Source organism: Ctenocephalides felis, unplaced genomic scaffold, assembly GCF_003426905.1.
Source record: "Ctenocephalides felis isolate EL2017-DRISC unplaced genomic scaffold, ASM342690v1 CF-g0.4_SCAFFOLD_00845, whole genome shotgun sequence".
In the NCBI taxonomy this organism is placed as follows: Eukaryota; Metazoa; Arthropoda; class Insecta; order Siphonaptera; family Pulicidae; genus Ctenocephalides; species Ctenocephalides felis.
Window position 1 is genome coordinate 47193420 of NW_020536999.1, and position 16462 is coordinate 47209881.

General features: G+C 29.8%; 7 protein-coding genes and 1 pseudogene across 9 annotated transcripts in view; 5 read left to right on the plus strand and 3 right to left on the minus strand.

Moving 5' to 3' along the window:
- The window catches only part of LOC113384507 (RNA polymerase II subunit A C-terminal domain phosphatase-like), a 2768-nt gene extending 2667 nt beyond the window's left edge, over nt 1–101 (plus strand). The window contains exon 6 of the mRNA XM_026622226.1: nt 33–101. Coding sequence (XP_026478011.1) covers nt 33–101 — 69 coding nt within the window. The remainder of the gene's footprint in view (nt 1–32) is intronic.
- A 374-nt stretch (nt 102–475) lies between these two features.
- LOC113384513 lies at nt 476–2330 on the minus strand (annotated as a pseudogene).
- A 277-nt stretch (nt 2331–2607) lies between these two features.
- On the plus strand, nt 2608–4384 carry LOC113384520 (cleavage stimulation factor subunit 1-like). The gene is made up of 7 exons (XM_026622252.1): nt 2608–2763; nt 2826–3156; nt 3237–3467; nt 3521–3700; nt 3774–3905; nt 3970–4063; nt 4140–4384. The coding sequence occupies exons 1-7, from the start codon at nt 2690–2692 to the stop codon at nt 4382–4384; spliced, it is 1287 nt and encodes a 428-aa protein (XP_026478037.1). The 5' UTR covers nt 2608–2689.
- Nucleotides 4385–4801: 417 nt separating this feature from the next.
- Nucleotides 4802–7027, minus strand: LOC113363183 (maternal protein exuperantia-like). 2 transcript variants are annotated; one of them, XM_026605663.1, is made up of 6 exons: nt 6795–7027; nt 6477–6611; nt 6104–6256; nt 5680–6034; nt 5301–5609; nt 4802–5208 (listed from the first exon to the last, which is right to left on the minus strand). In XM_026605663.1, the coding sequence occupies exons 2-6, from the start codon at nt 6603–6605 to the stop codon at nt 4973–4975; spliced, it is 1182 nt and encodes a 393-aa protein (XP_026461448.1). In that variant the 5' UTR covers nt 6606–6611; nt 6795–7027; the 3' UTR covers nt 4802–4972. The 2 variants fall into 2 exon arrangements, with proteins under 2 accessions (XP_026461448.1, XP_026461449.1); XM_026605664.1 differs by having other exon boundaries at nt 6898–7015.
- A 652-nt stretch (nt 7028–7679) lies between these two features.
- LOC113364151 (ras-related protein Rab-2A) lies at nt 7680–9139 on the plus strand. The gene is made up of 5 exons (XM_026606632.1): nt 7680–7850; nt 8015–8174; nt 8281–8436; nt 8492–8672; nt 8746–9139. Exons 1-5 carry the CDS (start codon nt 7805–7807, stop codon nt 8842–8844), a joined length of 642 nt encoding a protein of 213 aa, XP_026462417.1. The 5' UTR covers nt 7680–7804; the 3' UTR covers nt 8845–9139.
- Nucleotides 9140–9810: 671 nt separating this feature from the next.
- Nucleotides 9811–13493, plus strand: LOC113375151 (RNA polymerase II subunit A C-terminal domain phosphatase-like). 2 transcript variants are annotated; one of them, XM_026615103.1, is made up of 11 exons: nt 9811–10091; nt 10172–10463; nt 10540–10784; nt 10858–11045; nt 11158–11268; nt 11338–12156; nt 12272–12481; nt 12597–12703; nt 12784–12961; nt 13025–13166; nt 13311–13493. In XM_026615103.1, exons 1-11 carry the CDS (start codon nt 9874–9876, stop codon nt 13465–13467), a joined length of 2667 nt encoding a protein of 888 aa, XP_026470888.1. In that variant the 5' UTR covers nt 9811–9873; the 3' UTR covers nt 13468–13493. The 2 variants fall into 2 exon arrangements, with proteins under 2 accessions (XP_026470888.1, XP_026470896.1); XM_026615111.1 differs by having other exon boundaries at nt 11362–12156.
- Nucleotides 13494–13753: 260 nt separating this feature from the next.
- Nucleotides 13754–14451, minus strand: LOC113363549 (28S ribosomal protein S17, mitochondrial-like). Its single transcript, XM_026606040.1, has 2 exons — nt 14179–14451; nt 13754–14113 (listed from the first exon to the last, which is right to left on the minus strand). The coding sequence occupies exons 1-2, from the start codon at nt 14299–14301 to the stop codon at nt 13754–13756; spliced, it is 483 nt and encodes a 160-aa protein (XP_026461825.1). The 5' UTR covers nt 14302–14451.
- A 417-nt stretch (nt 14452–14868) lies between these two features.
- Nucleotides 14869–16462, plus strand: part of LOC113384528 (SAP30-binding protein-like) — a 3332-nt gene continuing 1738 nt past the window's right edge. The window contains exons 1-3 of the mRNA XM_026622264.1: nt 14869–15383; nt 16062–16298; nt 16374–16453. Coding sequence (XP_026478049.1) covers nt 15067–15383; nt 16062–16298; nt 16374–16453 — 634 coding nt within the window. The 5' untranslated portion in view covers nt 14869–15066. The remainder of the gene's footprint in view (nt 15384–16061; nt 16299–16373; nt 16454–16462) is intronic.

Below are 16462 nucleotides of genomic sequence, written 5' to 3' on the forward strand. Positions count from 1 at the left end.
AATATTACTGATATTTAATTATTTCATTCTAGTGCAATTATCTGTTTGAGAATATGTCAATGTTTTGTTCAGTTTCTGTGTATGGAGTATATCAAGATTAATAATATCAATTATTATTAGTGGATACTTTGTTTGTAGTATTATGGTCACTTAAAATATGTAATATTTTAATTAAACCTAATAAAACAACATTGCATTTACATTAATTTAGTCATATTTTAGTATCTATTAGATAATTATTATACATTTAAGAGTATTACTTCTAAAATAATTTATTAATTAATTTCTTTTCTATGGTATATAAGAATATTGAAAAAAACTGTTCATAAAGCTTTTATATGTCATTTGTAGGATAATGCACATAAGACTAATTCGTCTTAACAATAAAATGTTATGAAACATTTAGTTTCTAATCAAAACAAAGTAATATATTCTATTCAACAATTTTACAAGTTATTTCTTTTATAATACAAACTCACACAAATTTAAAGCAAAATATTCTGTCCAAAACCGTTATCAAGTTTTTTGTTAAATTAATGATTGCCAGATCAGAATCCGAGAATACATCCCAAAATGGAAAACTGGCGTTTTCCTTCTTAACAAATCAATTAGAAAACAAACTGTACCAGCAGTTCCTTCATAGAGTGAATAAGGACTATCAGGCGTCCTTGCCTTTGCTCTAAAATGCTCAGATCTCATAAACTCAGCCATTTTATTTGCTCTATGCAAATGCTTTTGATCTCCAGTTAATCTGTGATACAAAAGCAGAAATACATAACCGCTACCAGCTACTCCATGGCAAATACCAGGTCCTTTACGAAGTAACCCTAAGCACAAGTTATAATAATAATAGTATATAAAAAATCCAAAATGAATTTAAAAATATATTTTTATTGGAGTAAAAATACCTTATTCCAAACAAGGTCTCCAGTTTTCAAGCATGACAGAAGATATTTGTCATCTTTATAGGTCAAGTAAGCTTTAGCCATGAGATAAACTACTCCTGGACCACCATGACACCAATGCACTAATTCTTTGTTTCTGGTCGCTTATATCCCACTTCATCTAAAGTACATGGAAAATTTCCTTCAGAATTTTGAACAGAAAGCATATAGTCAACACTTTCTTTCACTTCTTTCATGGCTTGGGGATGTTTGTCCAAATAACCAGGCGCTGACAGAAGCATTTGTAAAATAGCACTCAAACCATGGGCTGCACCTTAAAAAAAAAAAAGGATTTAGATTTATAAACTTTGTTGTAGAAAACATAAATCTCAAATATTTGAAGCATATATTTCCATAATATTACATAGTTTAATATACATATATTAATATGAATCTTTTCAAAAAAAATTAATTTTTGCAAATATAATATTAATATTTACCAAGATATTCACTGCCATGATAAGAGTACATCAAAGGACAAGGACTACTATTTGAGCAGCATATTGTCTACCAGACTGAACCATTTTATCACATATTGAATATAAGGTATTACTAGAAATAGCAGGTTGCGATAAAACTTTATTTATCCATAAAGCACCACTCAAATAACCAGCTCTTCCCACAAGGACCTAAAAAAATGTTAATATAATTTGCAAATATTATTAAGATGAATTATCTTACTCGCCTCATCCCATTGTGTATTTTTCACAAACTCTGCAGCCTGCAAAAATTTCTTAGCATAATCTTTTGTAAGTGATTTGCGTTCAATATCTAAATCATATACAGCAGCTGTAACTGCATGCACCCCCGTACTGCCAAGAAGAAATCCAATATCATCCTCAGAATGTTTCTTTTTTAAATATGTATTTGAAGATTCAATATATTGTAGGGCTTGTTGATAGAACTTTTCATTAGATTCAGGAAATAAATTTGACTTGATTAAATAATATAGCATGTATGCTATACCAGCATCACCCACATAAAGACCTAAAAGAATAAGTCTTCTAAATAATAGTCTTACAAGTAGTGAGATAGTACACTTAACTATTAAAATATCCCGTTAGCAAAACATTTAGTAATTAAGTGTTGAACTTATTACAAGTCGGTATTTATTCATATGAAAAACCTTCTCTATCTTCTACTCAGAGCAAAATCAAGAATATTCGTGAAATGGGAGTCACTTACCGCCTCGACAATTCCGGTAATTTGCTGGTTGTTGGATTAAAATATCTTCGACGATATTCTGAATTTGGTGTTTGATGACACCCTCGTCTATTTTAACTGCGCCACTCTTATAATCATCTAATTCATTTTTAAAATACCTATTATTTATTAGTGACATTTTAATTACTTTGTCATATAAATTCACGGAAGATATTTTGCGCACCAACACGGCTAATCTTGAAAATGTCATTGGTTTTGTTTGTAAATAATACTTTTTTTTTGTTAAGTTTGGATTTTGCTTTATACCAAGACCAAGTTCAGGTCATTGCAATCATTTAAAAAATAATAATATGTTGACAGTTTATGGAAACAAGTGAATTTAGTAGTTATTAATTTTCAGATTACTAGATTACTTTAATTTGTAATTATATATAAATGTATTGACCCAAAATAAAATAACTTTTACTTTCATTATAACCACATAGAAATAAATTTTTGAATATTAATTTCGTGATTTAGGTTAAGAAAGCTCATCAATTTCTGTAGGATTATTAATAATAATTAATAATTATTGCTTAGCAATGAAGGATTTTGAAGTACCCGATCCCAAAAATGTTATCAAAAATAGAGAATTACTTTATAGATTGATGATAAGGTTAGATAGTTTAATCAACAATGCTAGAGTTATTTCATAAATGCATTAATAATTTATTTTAGCCAACTATTTTATGATGGTCATCAGAACATTGCTGTATCTTTATCAACATTAGTTCTTCCTGATCCCCCATGTCCACCAAGTGATAAACTCCTGAATATAATGATATCAGGATTGGCTGCAGAACCAGATCGCAAAGAGAAAGCATTACTCAATGATAACAATGGTGGTGGATTAGACTTAGAATTTGAGACTGAAGGTTCAACACTTGCCGCAGAGCCAGCTAGTTATGAGACTGCTTATGTAACATCACATAAACAAGCCTGTAGAGCTGGTTCCTTCAGTTTCGATGGTCAATTGGTGGCCACTGGAAGCGTTGATGCGAGTATAAAGGTAAAATATTCACATATTTTAACTATTTTTATTTAAAATAAACTTTTCTAAATTATTTGAAATTTTTTCGTTGGTTATAGATTCTAGATGTCGATAGAATGCTTGCAAAATCAGCTCCTGATGAAATGGACCCGGGGCGTGAAACACAAGGACATCCAGTTATCAGAACATTATATGATCATACAGATGAAGTAACTTGCTTAGAATTTCATCCAAAAGAACAAATTCTTACATCTGGTTCAAAAGACAATTCTATAAAGTTATTTGATATTTCAAAAGCCTCTGTTAAAAAAGCTTACAGGACAATTATGGTAAAAAATAACAAATTAAGGTTCAAACATTTGTTAATTTGTAATATTTTTAGGATTCATGTTCAGTTAGATGCTTGGCTTTTCATCCGACAGGTGATTATATTCTTGCAGGAACTAATCATTTTGTAGTTCGACTTTATGATATAGAGACTGCACAATGTTTTGTCAGCCACCTCAGAAATTTTCATCACACTGATGCAATTAATCATGTCAAATATTCAGCTAATGGAAAAGTAATTAAAATGATAATAGTTTTAAATGTTAAATAAATAGCAGGTATTATATTAATTAATATATATATTATAGCTTTATGCTTCTGCAAGTGCTGATGGTACTATAAAGCTTTGGGATGGTGTCAGCAGTCGCTGTGTAAATACATTCCAAAAGGCACATGACGGTCAAGAAGTTTGTTCCATTGCTTTTTCAAGAAACGGAAAGGTAAGAGGCACACATGTAGAAAAAATGATTTATTGTTATTTATTAATCATTTGTTCATTCACAGTATCTTTTATCATCTGGTAAAGATTCTCTAGTAAAACTATGGGAACTAAGTACAAGCAGGTGTTTAATTGCTTACACAGGAGCTGGCACAACGGGTAAATTAGATAAATTATACATTCCCATTCACACATTATGATGTTGTTATATTGAACTTTTTATTTTATTTTTAAGGTAAGCAAGAGCACACAGCACAAGCAGTATTCAATCACACTGAGGATTATGTACTTTTCCCTGATGAAGCTACTACATCATTATGTGCTTGGAATGCAAGAAATGCCTCTCGAGCACAATTGATGTCATTAGGACATAACGGCCCAGTTAGATTTATTGTTCATTCTCCCACACATCCAGCATTTCTTACATGTTCTGATGACTTCCGTGCTAGATTTTGGTACAGAAGATCTGCACAAGCATGATTGTATTACGGTTTAAAATATTTCATAATTTTGTATAATAAAACATTCATTTAATATAAATTATATATTTCATATATATATATATGCTTACTTTTATTACATTGCACAATAAATTGCAGTCTTCCCTTATTACAAAATTATCAATTTTCAATTGAAAAATTTAACAATTCATATTTTCTTAAGTAATTTCAAATATATAGTGTTTCATAAATTCATACATTCAGCAAGATAAATAAAAAATATTAAGAAAAAGTTTAATGAATATAAGGCACAATTTAAAATAATACTATTCAATAATGCCCATTTAGTAAATCCAAACCGATAAAATCACAATTCATATGAACATAATCTGTATGACTTCTAGATATTAACAAAAACTGAATTTATAAAAAGTTTTGAGCTAAAAATGTACAATAAAACTTTACAGCTCTAAATAAAAACAAAATAAAGTTACACATTAAGATTTCTTAAATCAAATTTAAAAAATATGAATTATGATTTTTGGAATGGGTTTAATTAAAGTATATTAAATTCATAACTACATACCAACATATGTATATCAAAAATCAAGTTTATCTGGCATTAAAATTAATTAGTCTTCACAGTTTTATCTGCAGCATTCTTTAAAGGAGAAGTTGTTGTAGTTGTATCAGGAGACACAGCTCCGCTATCATCACTGCTAACAGTCTTATTTAATTTCCTATTTTTAGGTTTTTTTGGCGTTTTTGTATTGGGGAATGTGGCAGTACGTTTTGGATCAAAATGTGAGTCCAATATCTCTAATAAATCATGTTGTTGATCTTTCCTTGTAATTTGCAATTTGGCTGTAATCAGTAAAAAAAATGGTATTTGGTAGTTTTGTAATTGATAAGACAAAAAAGTATAATCATTCTAAATTGCATCATGAGATACTAACCCAATTCATTTATTAGGCCTTGTTTTCCATCTGTTTCATATGTACTTTTCATGGTATTATAATCAGATTTGCCTTCAGCCAATATTGATCTTAAAACATTTATGTGCTGAATATCCCGATAATTCATTTTGCTAGCTGCACTAAATATTGGCTGGAATGAACTGCTTCTTTCAGCAACTTTGCGCAGTTCTTTTAGTTCACCTAATTCTACAGAAGTAGGATGCGAATACTGGCGAACTACTTCTACCATGTTGTCTAATATTACACGATTTGGATCTCCAGTACCAGCTGCTAAGTTCTTTTGTTCACCTGAAATAATTACTATAAATATGAAATTTTCACTAAAAAAAAAATTAAATAGAATTTATGGCAGTCAAACCTTGACCAAGATGTTGAGCTATTTCCCAAATAATTTTTGCTCTATTTGATGCATTATCGAATTGTTCTTCTCGATCTAGTAAGACTCTGGATAAAACTTTAAGGTTAAAAGACTTCATGGTAGTTGAACATTTCTCTTCTGCTAATGCATGTCCATTTGCAAAACCCTTAACAATTTCATGAAACTTTCCAAGTAAATGGTAACGTTGAAGAGCTTCTAAGAGCATGTAAGATACCATTTTCTTAGGTTCATGGAATATGAGAATTACACCTGCTCCATCTGACTTTGACTTGATTTCTTCAAGCCAATTCAAAAAATCTATTAACGCAGATATTTCTGACTTTGTTCTTATAACCTATTGTAAGAAAATAAATGTAAGATTGCATATAAATTTTCATATGATTCAGTTTTGTGTTTTGTTTACCTTATTGTTTATATTGCTTCTCAAAACTCTAAAACGGCCATCAGTTGTAACACGAATATTATGTCTTCGTCTAGCACTTGGGTTTAAATTTGCATAAGGCATGATATATTGGGAAAATTGGCTATTTGGAGTGTATGCTGCTATATGGCATATCTAAACAAGAAAAAAGTTACTTGGTAAAATTTATAAATTAACTATGACCATCAAAAGCTGATATGATCAAATCTAAATTCATTTAATATCTGTTGAAAAATTATGATTTAAAACAAAAATGGCATCATCATTAGGGGTGTGGTATGCTTAATAATATTCATGTGGTGGATTACAAAAAGGTTTCATCGGAATATTAGATCAGTATATATTATATACTTACTTCATCTATTAACCTTCGTCCAGTTGTATCCATATCACAACTGATAAGGCAGTATTTTCCTGCTGGAAGGCATTTAGGCTTGTGCTTTTTGCCTTCAGTAGCCTTCTCACTCTCTGGCTTTTTAACCATGTTGTCCTGTACAGTAATCAAAATCAGTATCAATTAATCATTTCTTGCAATATAATTAACTAATAGTGAACAGAGAAAATATAATGCAGAATTTATACTAGTACTCAAAAAACTATGCATACATAATGCGAAAATCGAATTGCGTAAAAGTTGCATATAATAATAATGTTATCAATCTCATTTACATACCTTACTTTGACCACCTCTAAAACGTTGATAAATATTTTATATGTAAGAGAATAGTCACACGAGGTGAGTTTAAAAGTCAATCGTATACTTGTTAAGAGCTTACCGCCTACTAAAAACGGTATCCAATTCGATTTACGCCGTAAGTAGCAAAAACGAATAATGCAAATCGTGCACGTGCAAACCTTCTTCACAGATAAATATCAGAGCACGGCGAGAACGACTTGCACTAATGGTGTTGCCAGAATGGAAATAAATTTTACTGACAAAAAGTGCATCTGAGTGAGTCATGCATTCATCGCTTGTTCATGGTTCGTTTTTTTATGAAATCATTTTATAGTAAATAGGACTTTGACTAAATACTTTAAAAACTTTTCTTATTATGTATTTATTAAGCAATATCAGTACAAGCATTTGATTATCCAAATGAAACATTTAATTTACAACATATTCAGGACGTAATTAAACACCTTTTAAATATGCAGGAGTTATATGGCAGGCAATTTTTATTGAAAAAGAGATACAATATCAAGATGTGTTATTGTTATCAAATACTAATTAGAAAGCATTAATGTCTTGCGAGTGTCGAATGCAGATGTAAAAACTAATGTTAGTGCTGTTTAGAATAAAATTTGAAAATTGATTTATATTATAAATATCCTTTGATAAATTTAATTTTTCATAACGTCATATTAGTTGTATTATCTGCTCATTACTAATTAGGTGATTTTAAGATTTTATGATTTTATGACTCTTCTTTTATCTATGATTTTAATCATGAATTCCAAATGTTTAGAATCTCTGGATGCAGGTTAGCCAATATCAAAAATATTTATCAATGAGTCACTGCTGAAGCTCATTCTTGTTTTTGACAAGTGCTTCAATTCAGTTTTGATATGACGTAAATACAGCTGGTTGAAACGACATTTAAACGCAATAAATTATACAAAATCTTTTGATTCTTTTCAATTTTGCATCTTTATAATTATAATAGTTATCTAAAGTATTCTACGATGTCCTATGCTTATTTGTTTAAATACATAATAATAGGAGATACGGGTGAGTGTTCTATTGATTTTCCTTTGTGGGAGTGGAATAATTATTTCTGCACATCTGTTGTCAAACATGATATCTCTCCGTTAAATGAATATTTGACGACTGCTGTTTTGAAAACTGAATATGAGCCTAAAATTGACTATTAATTTTTTTTAATCTTATTACAGGTGTAGGAAAATCATGCCTCCTTCTACAGTTCACAGATAAACGTTTTCAGCCTGTTCATGATCTCACAATTGGAGTTGAATTTGGTGCACGAATGATAACTATTGATGGAAAACAAATAAAACTTCAAATTTGGGATACAGCGGGTCAGGAAGCCTTCAGGCATTGGTAGTCGTGTGGAATTGCCTTCAGGTAATATATTTCAGAATATGTAAAATTGGTGGAAATGTGGTAAATAATTACTATAACTAGAATAATTGTTTTTTAGATCAATTACTCGTTCCTACTATCGAGGAGCAGCTGGTGCTTTGCTGGTATATGATATAACCAGAAGAGAAACTTTTAATCACTTAACAACATGGCTGGAAGATGCTAGACAACATTCAAATTCAAATATGGTGATCATGTTAATTGGAAATAAGAGGTAAATATGAAATTATTATAAGTTATTTCTTAGATACTTATTTATATTGTTACAGTGATTTGGATTCACGAAGAGAAGTCAAAAAAGAAGAAGGTGAGGCCTTTGCTAGGGAGCATGGTTTAGTTTTTATGGAAACATCTGCAAAAACTGCAGCTAATGTTGAAGAAGCCTTTATAAATACTGCAAAAGAGATTTATGAAAAGATTCAAGAGGGAGTCTTTGACATAAATAATGAGGTATGAAAAAAATAGTTGAGTATTTTATCATCATCAAATCTGACATAATTCTATAATTCTTTTATATATCCAGGCAAATGGAATCAAAATTGGTCCACAACATTCTCCAACAAATCCAAGTCATCCTGGTTCTGGTGGGCCTGCTGGATCTCAAGCTGGTGGTTGTTGCTAGGCTTCAGGGGGCCCCTGTCTCTCATGCATCTAGAGTGAGGGTGTGCCCCACAAACTGACTGCATTGAACTGCGGATATATTTTACATGGATATATAAAATTAATGTTTTCAAATATGTACTAATTAAGTATCTTCAGTTTTGTTTGGTTTGAGTCTATTTTTATTCATTTTAATCAGAAGTTCATATATGTCAATCAGCTTGCTAAATGAGTTGTTTATGAAAACAACTTAATTGTTTGTCAGCACAATTGAATATTGTTTTAAACTGAAAATTTGATATCACTATTTTTACAGATACAACATTATGATGTGATAAGTTATTCAAGATAAAAATAACTAGTACCATAGAATATATTTAGAAATGTATTGTTTTAATCTCATTTATGTATGTGCCTGTGCTCATATGTAATCTATTTTAATCAAAATATGAATAGTTTTTTTTTATTATAGTTTATTTACTGAAATATATGTTTGTTGTATACTCATAATTTTTTTATGGGCTGTGGTTTGTGAAAGACATTTTTGATGCATATATGATTATTAAATGCTCTTTTGGTAAATGTATTTAGTGAATGCTTATATCACATAATAAATATTTCTAATTGTCAAAGATACTGTAGTGTCATTTCATACTGAGCAGTTTGAACCAAATGGCGCTATGTATCTATAATGAATATAATAATTGTATCAATTAATTGTGAAATTAAAAAATATATTGAATTTAATGTCTTTTATACAAAAACGTAGTCTTGAATAATAGAAAATTATTTGAATTTGGCGCAATTTCTACGTTAATAAAATTTTGACAGAAATGATTATAACTGACTCGTTAGTCATTTTTTCCTATTATATACAAAATTTCATAATCAAAGGAATATCTATTATTTTGAGCAAAATCCTAGGAATAAAGTAAAATTATCATAATATTTTGACAAGTTTAAGGATTTTGTTGATTGGTTGCGAGAAGGTCACGTGCTTTACTGTGCCCAATAGTGAACAGCCAAAGAGAAAATATGCCATTAATCCAAAATGGCGGATAATACAGTGATGGTAACGGCGGGTGTTGAAAAATCAATAAAAATACTGAAATGGAAAGTTAAGGAAGGTTTTACTATATCAATAGGTCAAATAATATTACTATACGATTTTGTGAATATTGCCAAAAGTGAACAAAAGAGATTGAAAGCGATAAAAGCTGGTAAAATTAAGCGTCTCGTTGTCAGGGAAGGGGATATTGTTGACCCTGGGTAAGTGACATATGCGCATGATTTTACGCGGTATATTTGAATTTATCAGCTGCATTGTAAATATCTTTTTCCAAATTTAGTTCGGCAATTTTAGAAATTGAAGAATGTACTCATCCAACTGTGATGAGAGATATGTGTGGAGAATGTGGAGCAGATTTACGAAAATCTGCAAACAATACTATGCAATCTACTGGAGCCTCTGTAGCTATGGTGCATTCGGTACCTGATTTGAAAGTAAGTCATGAGCTGGCCCAAAAGCTAGGTAAAGCAGACTCTGAACGATTACTTCAGGATAGAAAATTGGTTCTTCTTGTTGACTTGGATCAAACTCTGATTCATACTACAAACGATAATGTTCCTGTCAATATAAAGGTCTGTTTCTAAATTATACTTAAGATTTCATGGTATCAATTATTCTTTATTCATTTATTTCTCCTTGGGTTTCTAGGATGTGTACCATTTTCAATTATATGGACAACATTCTCCTTGGTATCACACCAGGCTAAGGCCTGGCACTCAAAAATTTTTAAAAAATATGTCAGCATTTTTTGAGCTTCACATATGCACATTTGGAGCACGTAATTATGCACACACAATTGCAATGTTCTTAGATCGAGATGGAAAGTATTTTAGTCATAGAATTTTATCACGAGATGAATGCTTTAATTCTACAACTAAAACAGCTAATTTAAAGTAAGTTTTATTTTATTATTATGTCAAAATTTTCGTGTCATTCAGTGTTAAACTATATTCAATTTGCTTTTAGAGCATTATTTCCATGTGGTGATAATATGGTATGTATTATGGATGACAGGGAGGATGTGTGGTCTTATGCTCCAAATTTGATTCATGTTAAACCATATCATTTTTTTCGTCATACGGGTGATATCAATGCGCCGCCAGGACTTGGTAAAACAGAGCAAGATGATGTATTACCGGGACCTGATCTCACAGGTAATAAAAAATACTTTGTTTAATTTGATTTATGGTTTCATATTATGTTTGTCAAAATAAACTATATATTATTCAAGCCATATTATATAATTTAATCTTTTTTTTTATAAAGGGTTATCAAAAATGGTTCGAAATCTGGAAAGGAAACTCAAAAGTACCAAGAGCAATGTTGGAGAACTTGAAGAAAGCTCTAGCTTAAATGTTAAAGACAATGAACTTCTTGGTAGTGTAATTATTTTAAAAATATTTTAGTTTGAATTTCAAAATTTAAGATTTAGTTGTATTTTTATAGATAACGATGATCATGATTTCAAAGGCAGTGTAGAAAAAAGTAATGCTTGTACAAAAAATACTGCACTTTCAGAAAATACTGAAAATTCAGAAAATTCTGAAACTACAGAAGTAAATTCAGAAAATATAAGAAATTCTGAAACGGCAGAAAATGCTGAAGTTGCTGAAACTGTTGAAACTGCAGAGAACATAAAAACTATAGAAGATGCTAAAACTGAAGAAAATGTTGAAACTGCAGAGAACATGAAAACTATAGAAGATGCTAAAACTGAAGAAAATGTTGAAATTGCAGAGAAAATTATAACTAAAGAAGATGATAAAACTGAAAGAAATGTTCAAACTGTAGAAAATGCTAAAAATGCAGAAGCATCTATGAATGATATCACAGAAATTGCTGAATTGGAAGATAATTCTAAGGCTACAGAAAGTAATAAAGAAGAAAGCTCCACAGAAAATGGTATTTCTGAGAAAAATTGTGAAAATAAATGTCTTTCAGACGATAAAGAGGAAGATGATGGCCTTATTGAATTAGAAGATGCTGATGATTATTTGCTTTATTTAGAAGTCATTTTAAAAAACATTCATCAGGAATTTTATAGATTATATGATAAAGAAAATGCAACTCTACCAGATTTGAAAGTAGTTATACCTGCAGTTAAGAAAAAAGTTTTAGATGGGTTACATTTAGTGTTTAGTGGCTTGGTTCCAACACATGTAAAATTAGAGCACAGTAAGGCGTACATGGTTGCAAAGAGCTTAGGTGCCACAGTAACACAAGATCTAACAAATACAACTTCACATTTGGTTGCTGTCAGATCAGGTAATGCATTATGCACGTTTTAATAAAAGATGTCCCAAATGATAAATGTTGACATAAGAATCATTGCAGCAAATTCTATCATATTAAATTAGTTCATCATGTTTTAATATTTTAGGAACTGCTAAAGTTAATAAAGCACGAAGGAAACATGGCATCAAAATAGTTACACCTGATTGGCTATGGTCATGTGCAGAAAGATGGGAGCATGTAGAGGAATGCCTTTTTCCTTTAACACCAAAACCATCAAGAAATCGACATCCACCGCCTCATTGCAGCAGTCCAGAACACAATTCTGAAATCATGCAAATTGAGCAAGCAAATGAAGGTAAACATATTTCTTGCAATAACTGTTTTTTGACTCACAAGCTTGATACTTGCCAATCTGAATAATTTGATTTTTCAAATGCATTATTTTGAAATTCATTACTTTGCTATCTCAGCCGGAAATACAGTGGGCCGAAAACGTACAGCTAGCGGAAGATTCATGGACACCATCAATCCACTCTTGTCATTTAGTACAGATGACATTGCCGATATGGATAGGGAGGTCAGAATTAATATTCATTGGCTAAATATTTGTTGTTTTTTATATAAAATTAAAATAATGACGTTTTTGTATGAAATCAGGTTGAAGATATATTTAATGAAAGTGACAGTGATGGCGAAGCAAATCAAGATGAGGATGATGATGAATTATATCATAAAAAAGAAGAGCAGAGGATAAAAAAGCAAATGCAGAAAATGGCAAATGAGAGCATAGAAATATCTGATAGCAGCAGTAGTGATGTGGATACTTTGTCAGGAAGTAAGTATTTACAAACATAATTTGTAATTTCTATCTTAAATCTATTTTATAATTAATTATTAGGTGAGCATCCTCATGGCTGGAATCCTGAGAACTCACTAGATTCAAATATAAAAAGTCTCAAAAGAAAGCGTTCTACAGAGGGCATTTCAGATATAATTAGTCCAATGCAGGATGAAGAAAATCAATTTTGTACTAATACCAAGTAAGTCCTTTATCATATTCTTTTTTTTGTCAGCCAAAACAAGAAATAAAAGCTTAATTTACCCTTTTTTTATAAATAAAACTTATTATTTACAATCTATTGTTAAATGGAATTTTACTATTAACTAAGAAACATTTATTGCAGAAGACGTTGGGTAGAATTGCACAATGGAGACGATAGCTCTGGAGATGAAGCTTCAGAAGGTTCAAGGGGGAGCAATGATCCTCCAGATGAAATTGATGATGGTGAGTGGAATATGATGGGAGCAGCTTTAGAAAGAGAATTTCTAGGTCTTGATTAAAACATTTTTTTTTTTGAGAGCAGTTGTGCAACAAGTAGATTTTAGTATAACAAATTAATTGAAATTTATTTATGAAGATAAATTTGTATATACTGTTATTGTTAATTAATGTTTAAATAAGTACAAAAGTCATGAGATTTTTATAAGATTATGAAAATAATTTATACATTCTTAAGTATAGTGTATGAGTAATTGTTTATAAATAATATTTTTGTTCATAAGTGTAAATAAAATTCCAAGTTAGGATAAATAATTTTTAATTTATACTACAAAATTATATAATAATCTATACAGCATATGGCTGATCTTCGCCAGATTCGTGATATTTAATATAGGTTTCTCTGTGGGTGAAATCTTTTTTGTCTTCTTGCCAACCTCTCGGGGGTGCTTTCTTATAATCAAATGTAGATTCTAGCCTTCCATATGCATCTATTTCTTTGTCAATATCATCTCTATACTGAGATACTACAACCTTTTTACCTGTAACTGGATCAGTTATGTCACCGAATGGATAAACTACTTCTTTAACCTTGTGAGTGATAAGTTTGGTTAATTTGTTTGGTAGCTCTTCAATTAGCACAATATCCCCTACTTTGCATTTCTTTTCAGGATCATGAGCATAAAAGATTTCATCCTTCCGAAAATACTAAAAACAGAAACTATTAAAACAAGAATAAATATAATTTGTATATGAAAATTGTATAGAAATACCATCAGTAGATTCTCATCCAAATCCATTCTTTTTACACGAATTTTTGAAGCTTTTTCTTTAACACAAGGAAGACATTGTCCTAAAAGCATATAAGCTTTGCTAGCTGCTTTTCTGGTTGCCATTTATATAATACTGAATTTCTAGTTTTCACTTAATTTAATGTGCACTTTTTTCTGATAGTATTAACCTTAAGTGTTTTAGGTTATGTATGTTCTTTTAAGCAGAGTACTTTTTTATAACTGTCTAAATACAACAAATTGGATTTTATTTAATTTCTCAATGAATTGTTAAAAATTATTAATCAGAATTAGAACAAGGCTTTTCAAACAGTTTATTACAAGTTAAATGACAACCATTGTATATGTAATACCGATAACAACTCAAAAATTAAATTTACAGTGAACACAGATTTTTATTCAAATATTTAATAAATAAATAACATTTTGTAATATTGACATTTGAAATGATCTATTTTTAATAGTTGTATTTGTATATAAATAGTATTATATATAAAATTGATTTATAATCATGTATAACTAATCATCGATATTCTATACGATAATTATCGAAATTTCCGATTCATAATATCGATTGTCAAATCCTCCAAATTTGACGTAAAAGCGTACAATCGTACAATGAAGAATTGTGTTAAAATTAATAAAATCGTGTTGAATGATTACAATTAATGATCAACGTTGTCTAGACTATGTTTTCTTACGGCATTTTATTGAGTTTACAAAATTAAATACTCATTACTTTATTTATACCTTTGGTTTTCTAAAAATAGTTGAAATTACATTCTAACCTTATTTACATGTGAAGTTAAATAAATATATAGATACCTAGTATTAATATATACTACCTGCAAACAATAAAAAATTAATGCAATGGCATCTCAAGCACTAGCTTCCTTAACAGCTACATATACAGACTCCGAAGGAGAAGAAAATGTTGAGGAAGAAGAGCAAAGTGAATTAATTGCAGAAATTCAGAGCGGAAGCAGTTCTGCACCTTCAACTCCTCCAAAAAATCCTAAACCTAATACAAAACCCAGAACAAAAACTAGATTAGTAAGTTATCATGATGATACGATAGCATCTGATGATGATGATGAAGAAAATGAAAGTGAAGAAGAACCAGAAGAGCCCTCTGAAGAAGCTGCAAATGTAGAAGATGTTCCAGATGATAGCGTCATCGATAAAAAGTTAGTATAATTTTGTGTTGTAAGCTTCTAAGCTTTAAAGTTAAACTCCAACTCAATTCAGGGTATCCAGAGTTGTAAGAAACAGTTTTTTTGTAGGTATATATATATATATATATATATATATATATATATATATATGTTTGTATATATGTATGTATATATGATTCTGGGTTACATTCATCCACATATTCATATTACACTCTGGTTGCAGATGGTAAACCCTAGTTTGAAAACTTAAATACATAATGAAATGCATTTTGCTGAAACACTTCTTATTCACTTGAGTATTTAAATATGATCATTTTAACTTCCGCATTTTCTGTTACCACCAATTTCATTAAGTTCTTGTATCTCATTGAAAATAATGGCATTTAAAACAAAGTTTTCATGGTTTATAAATGCAATTAGAAAAAAATATAATTATATCTTATCGAAATGAACAATGTAATTTTAAATGGATGCTGAATTATACATAAGAGTTTTTATTTGGACTTCAATTTGATAATTAAGCAGCTATATGTTATGCTCATATAATAAAATTGTATACTTTACATATCTATAACATTGCTCTTTTACTAAACTTATGCTAGTTTTATTTCTTGCAAGTGAACAACTTCATTTATCGAATCATTTCATGTGATTTATTAATAATTATTAATAAGTATTCTTATTACATAGGTATGAACATCTAGGCGTAAAATTACCTCCAGAACCTGCTGGAAAGTGTCCTCAGGATCTACAAAACAAAATTAATAAACTTATGATAAATGATTCAAGAGAGAAGCTGGATATGAATAAAGTCATTCAAGAGAGAAAGGATTTTCGAAATCCTAGTATATATGAAAAATTAATTCCGTATTGTGGTATTAATGAATTTGGAACTAATTACCCACCTGAAAAATATGATCCATTCAGGTAAATTACAAAATTTAAATGAGTAGATTTTAAAAATTAAGTATAAAAAAATAATAATGATGATTTATCTTACAGGTTTGGTAAAGAAAGTTATTATGAAGAACTATCGAAAGTGCAGAAAGTAGAAATGGACAAAAGGGAAAAGAACGCAGGGAGCGAAATAA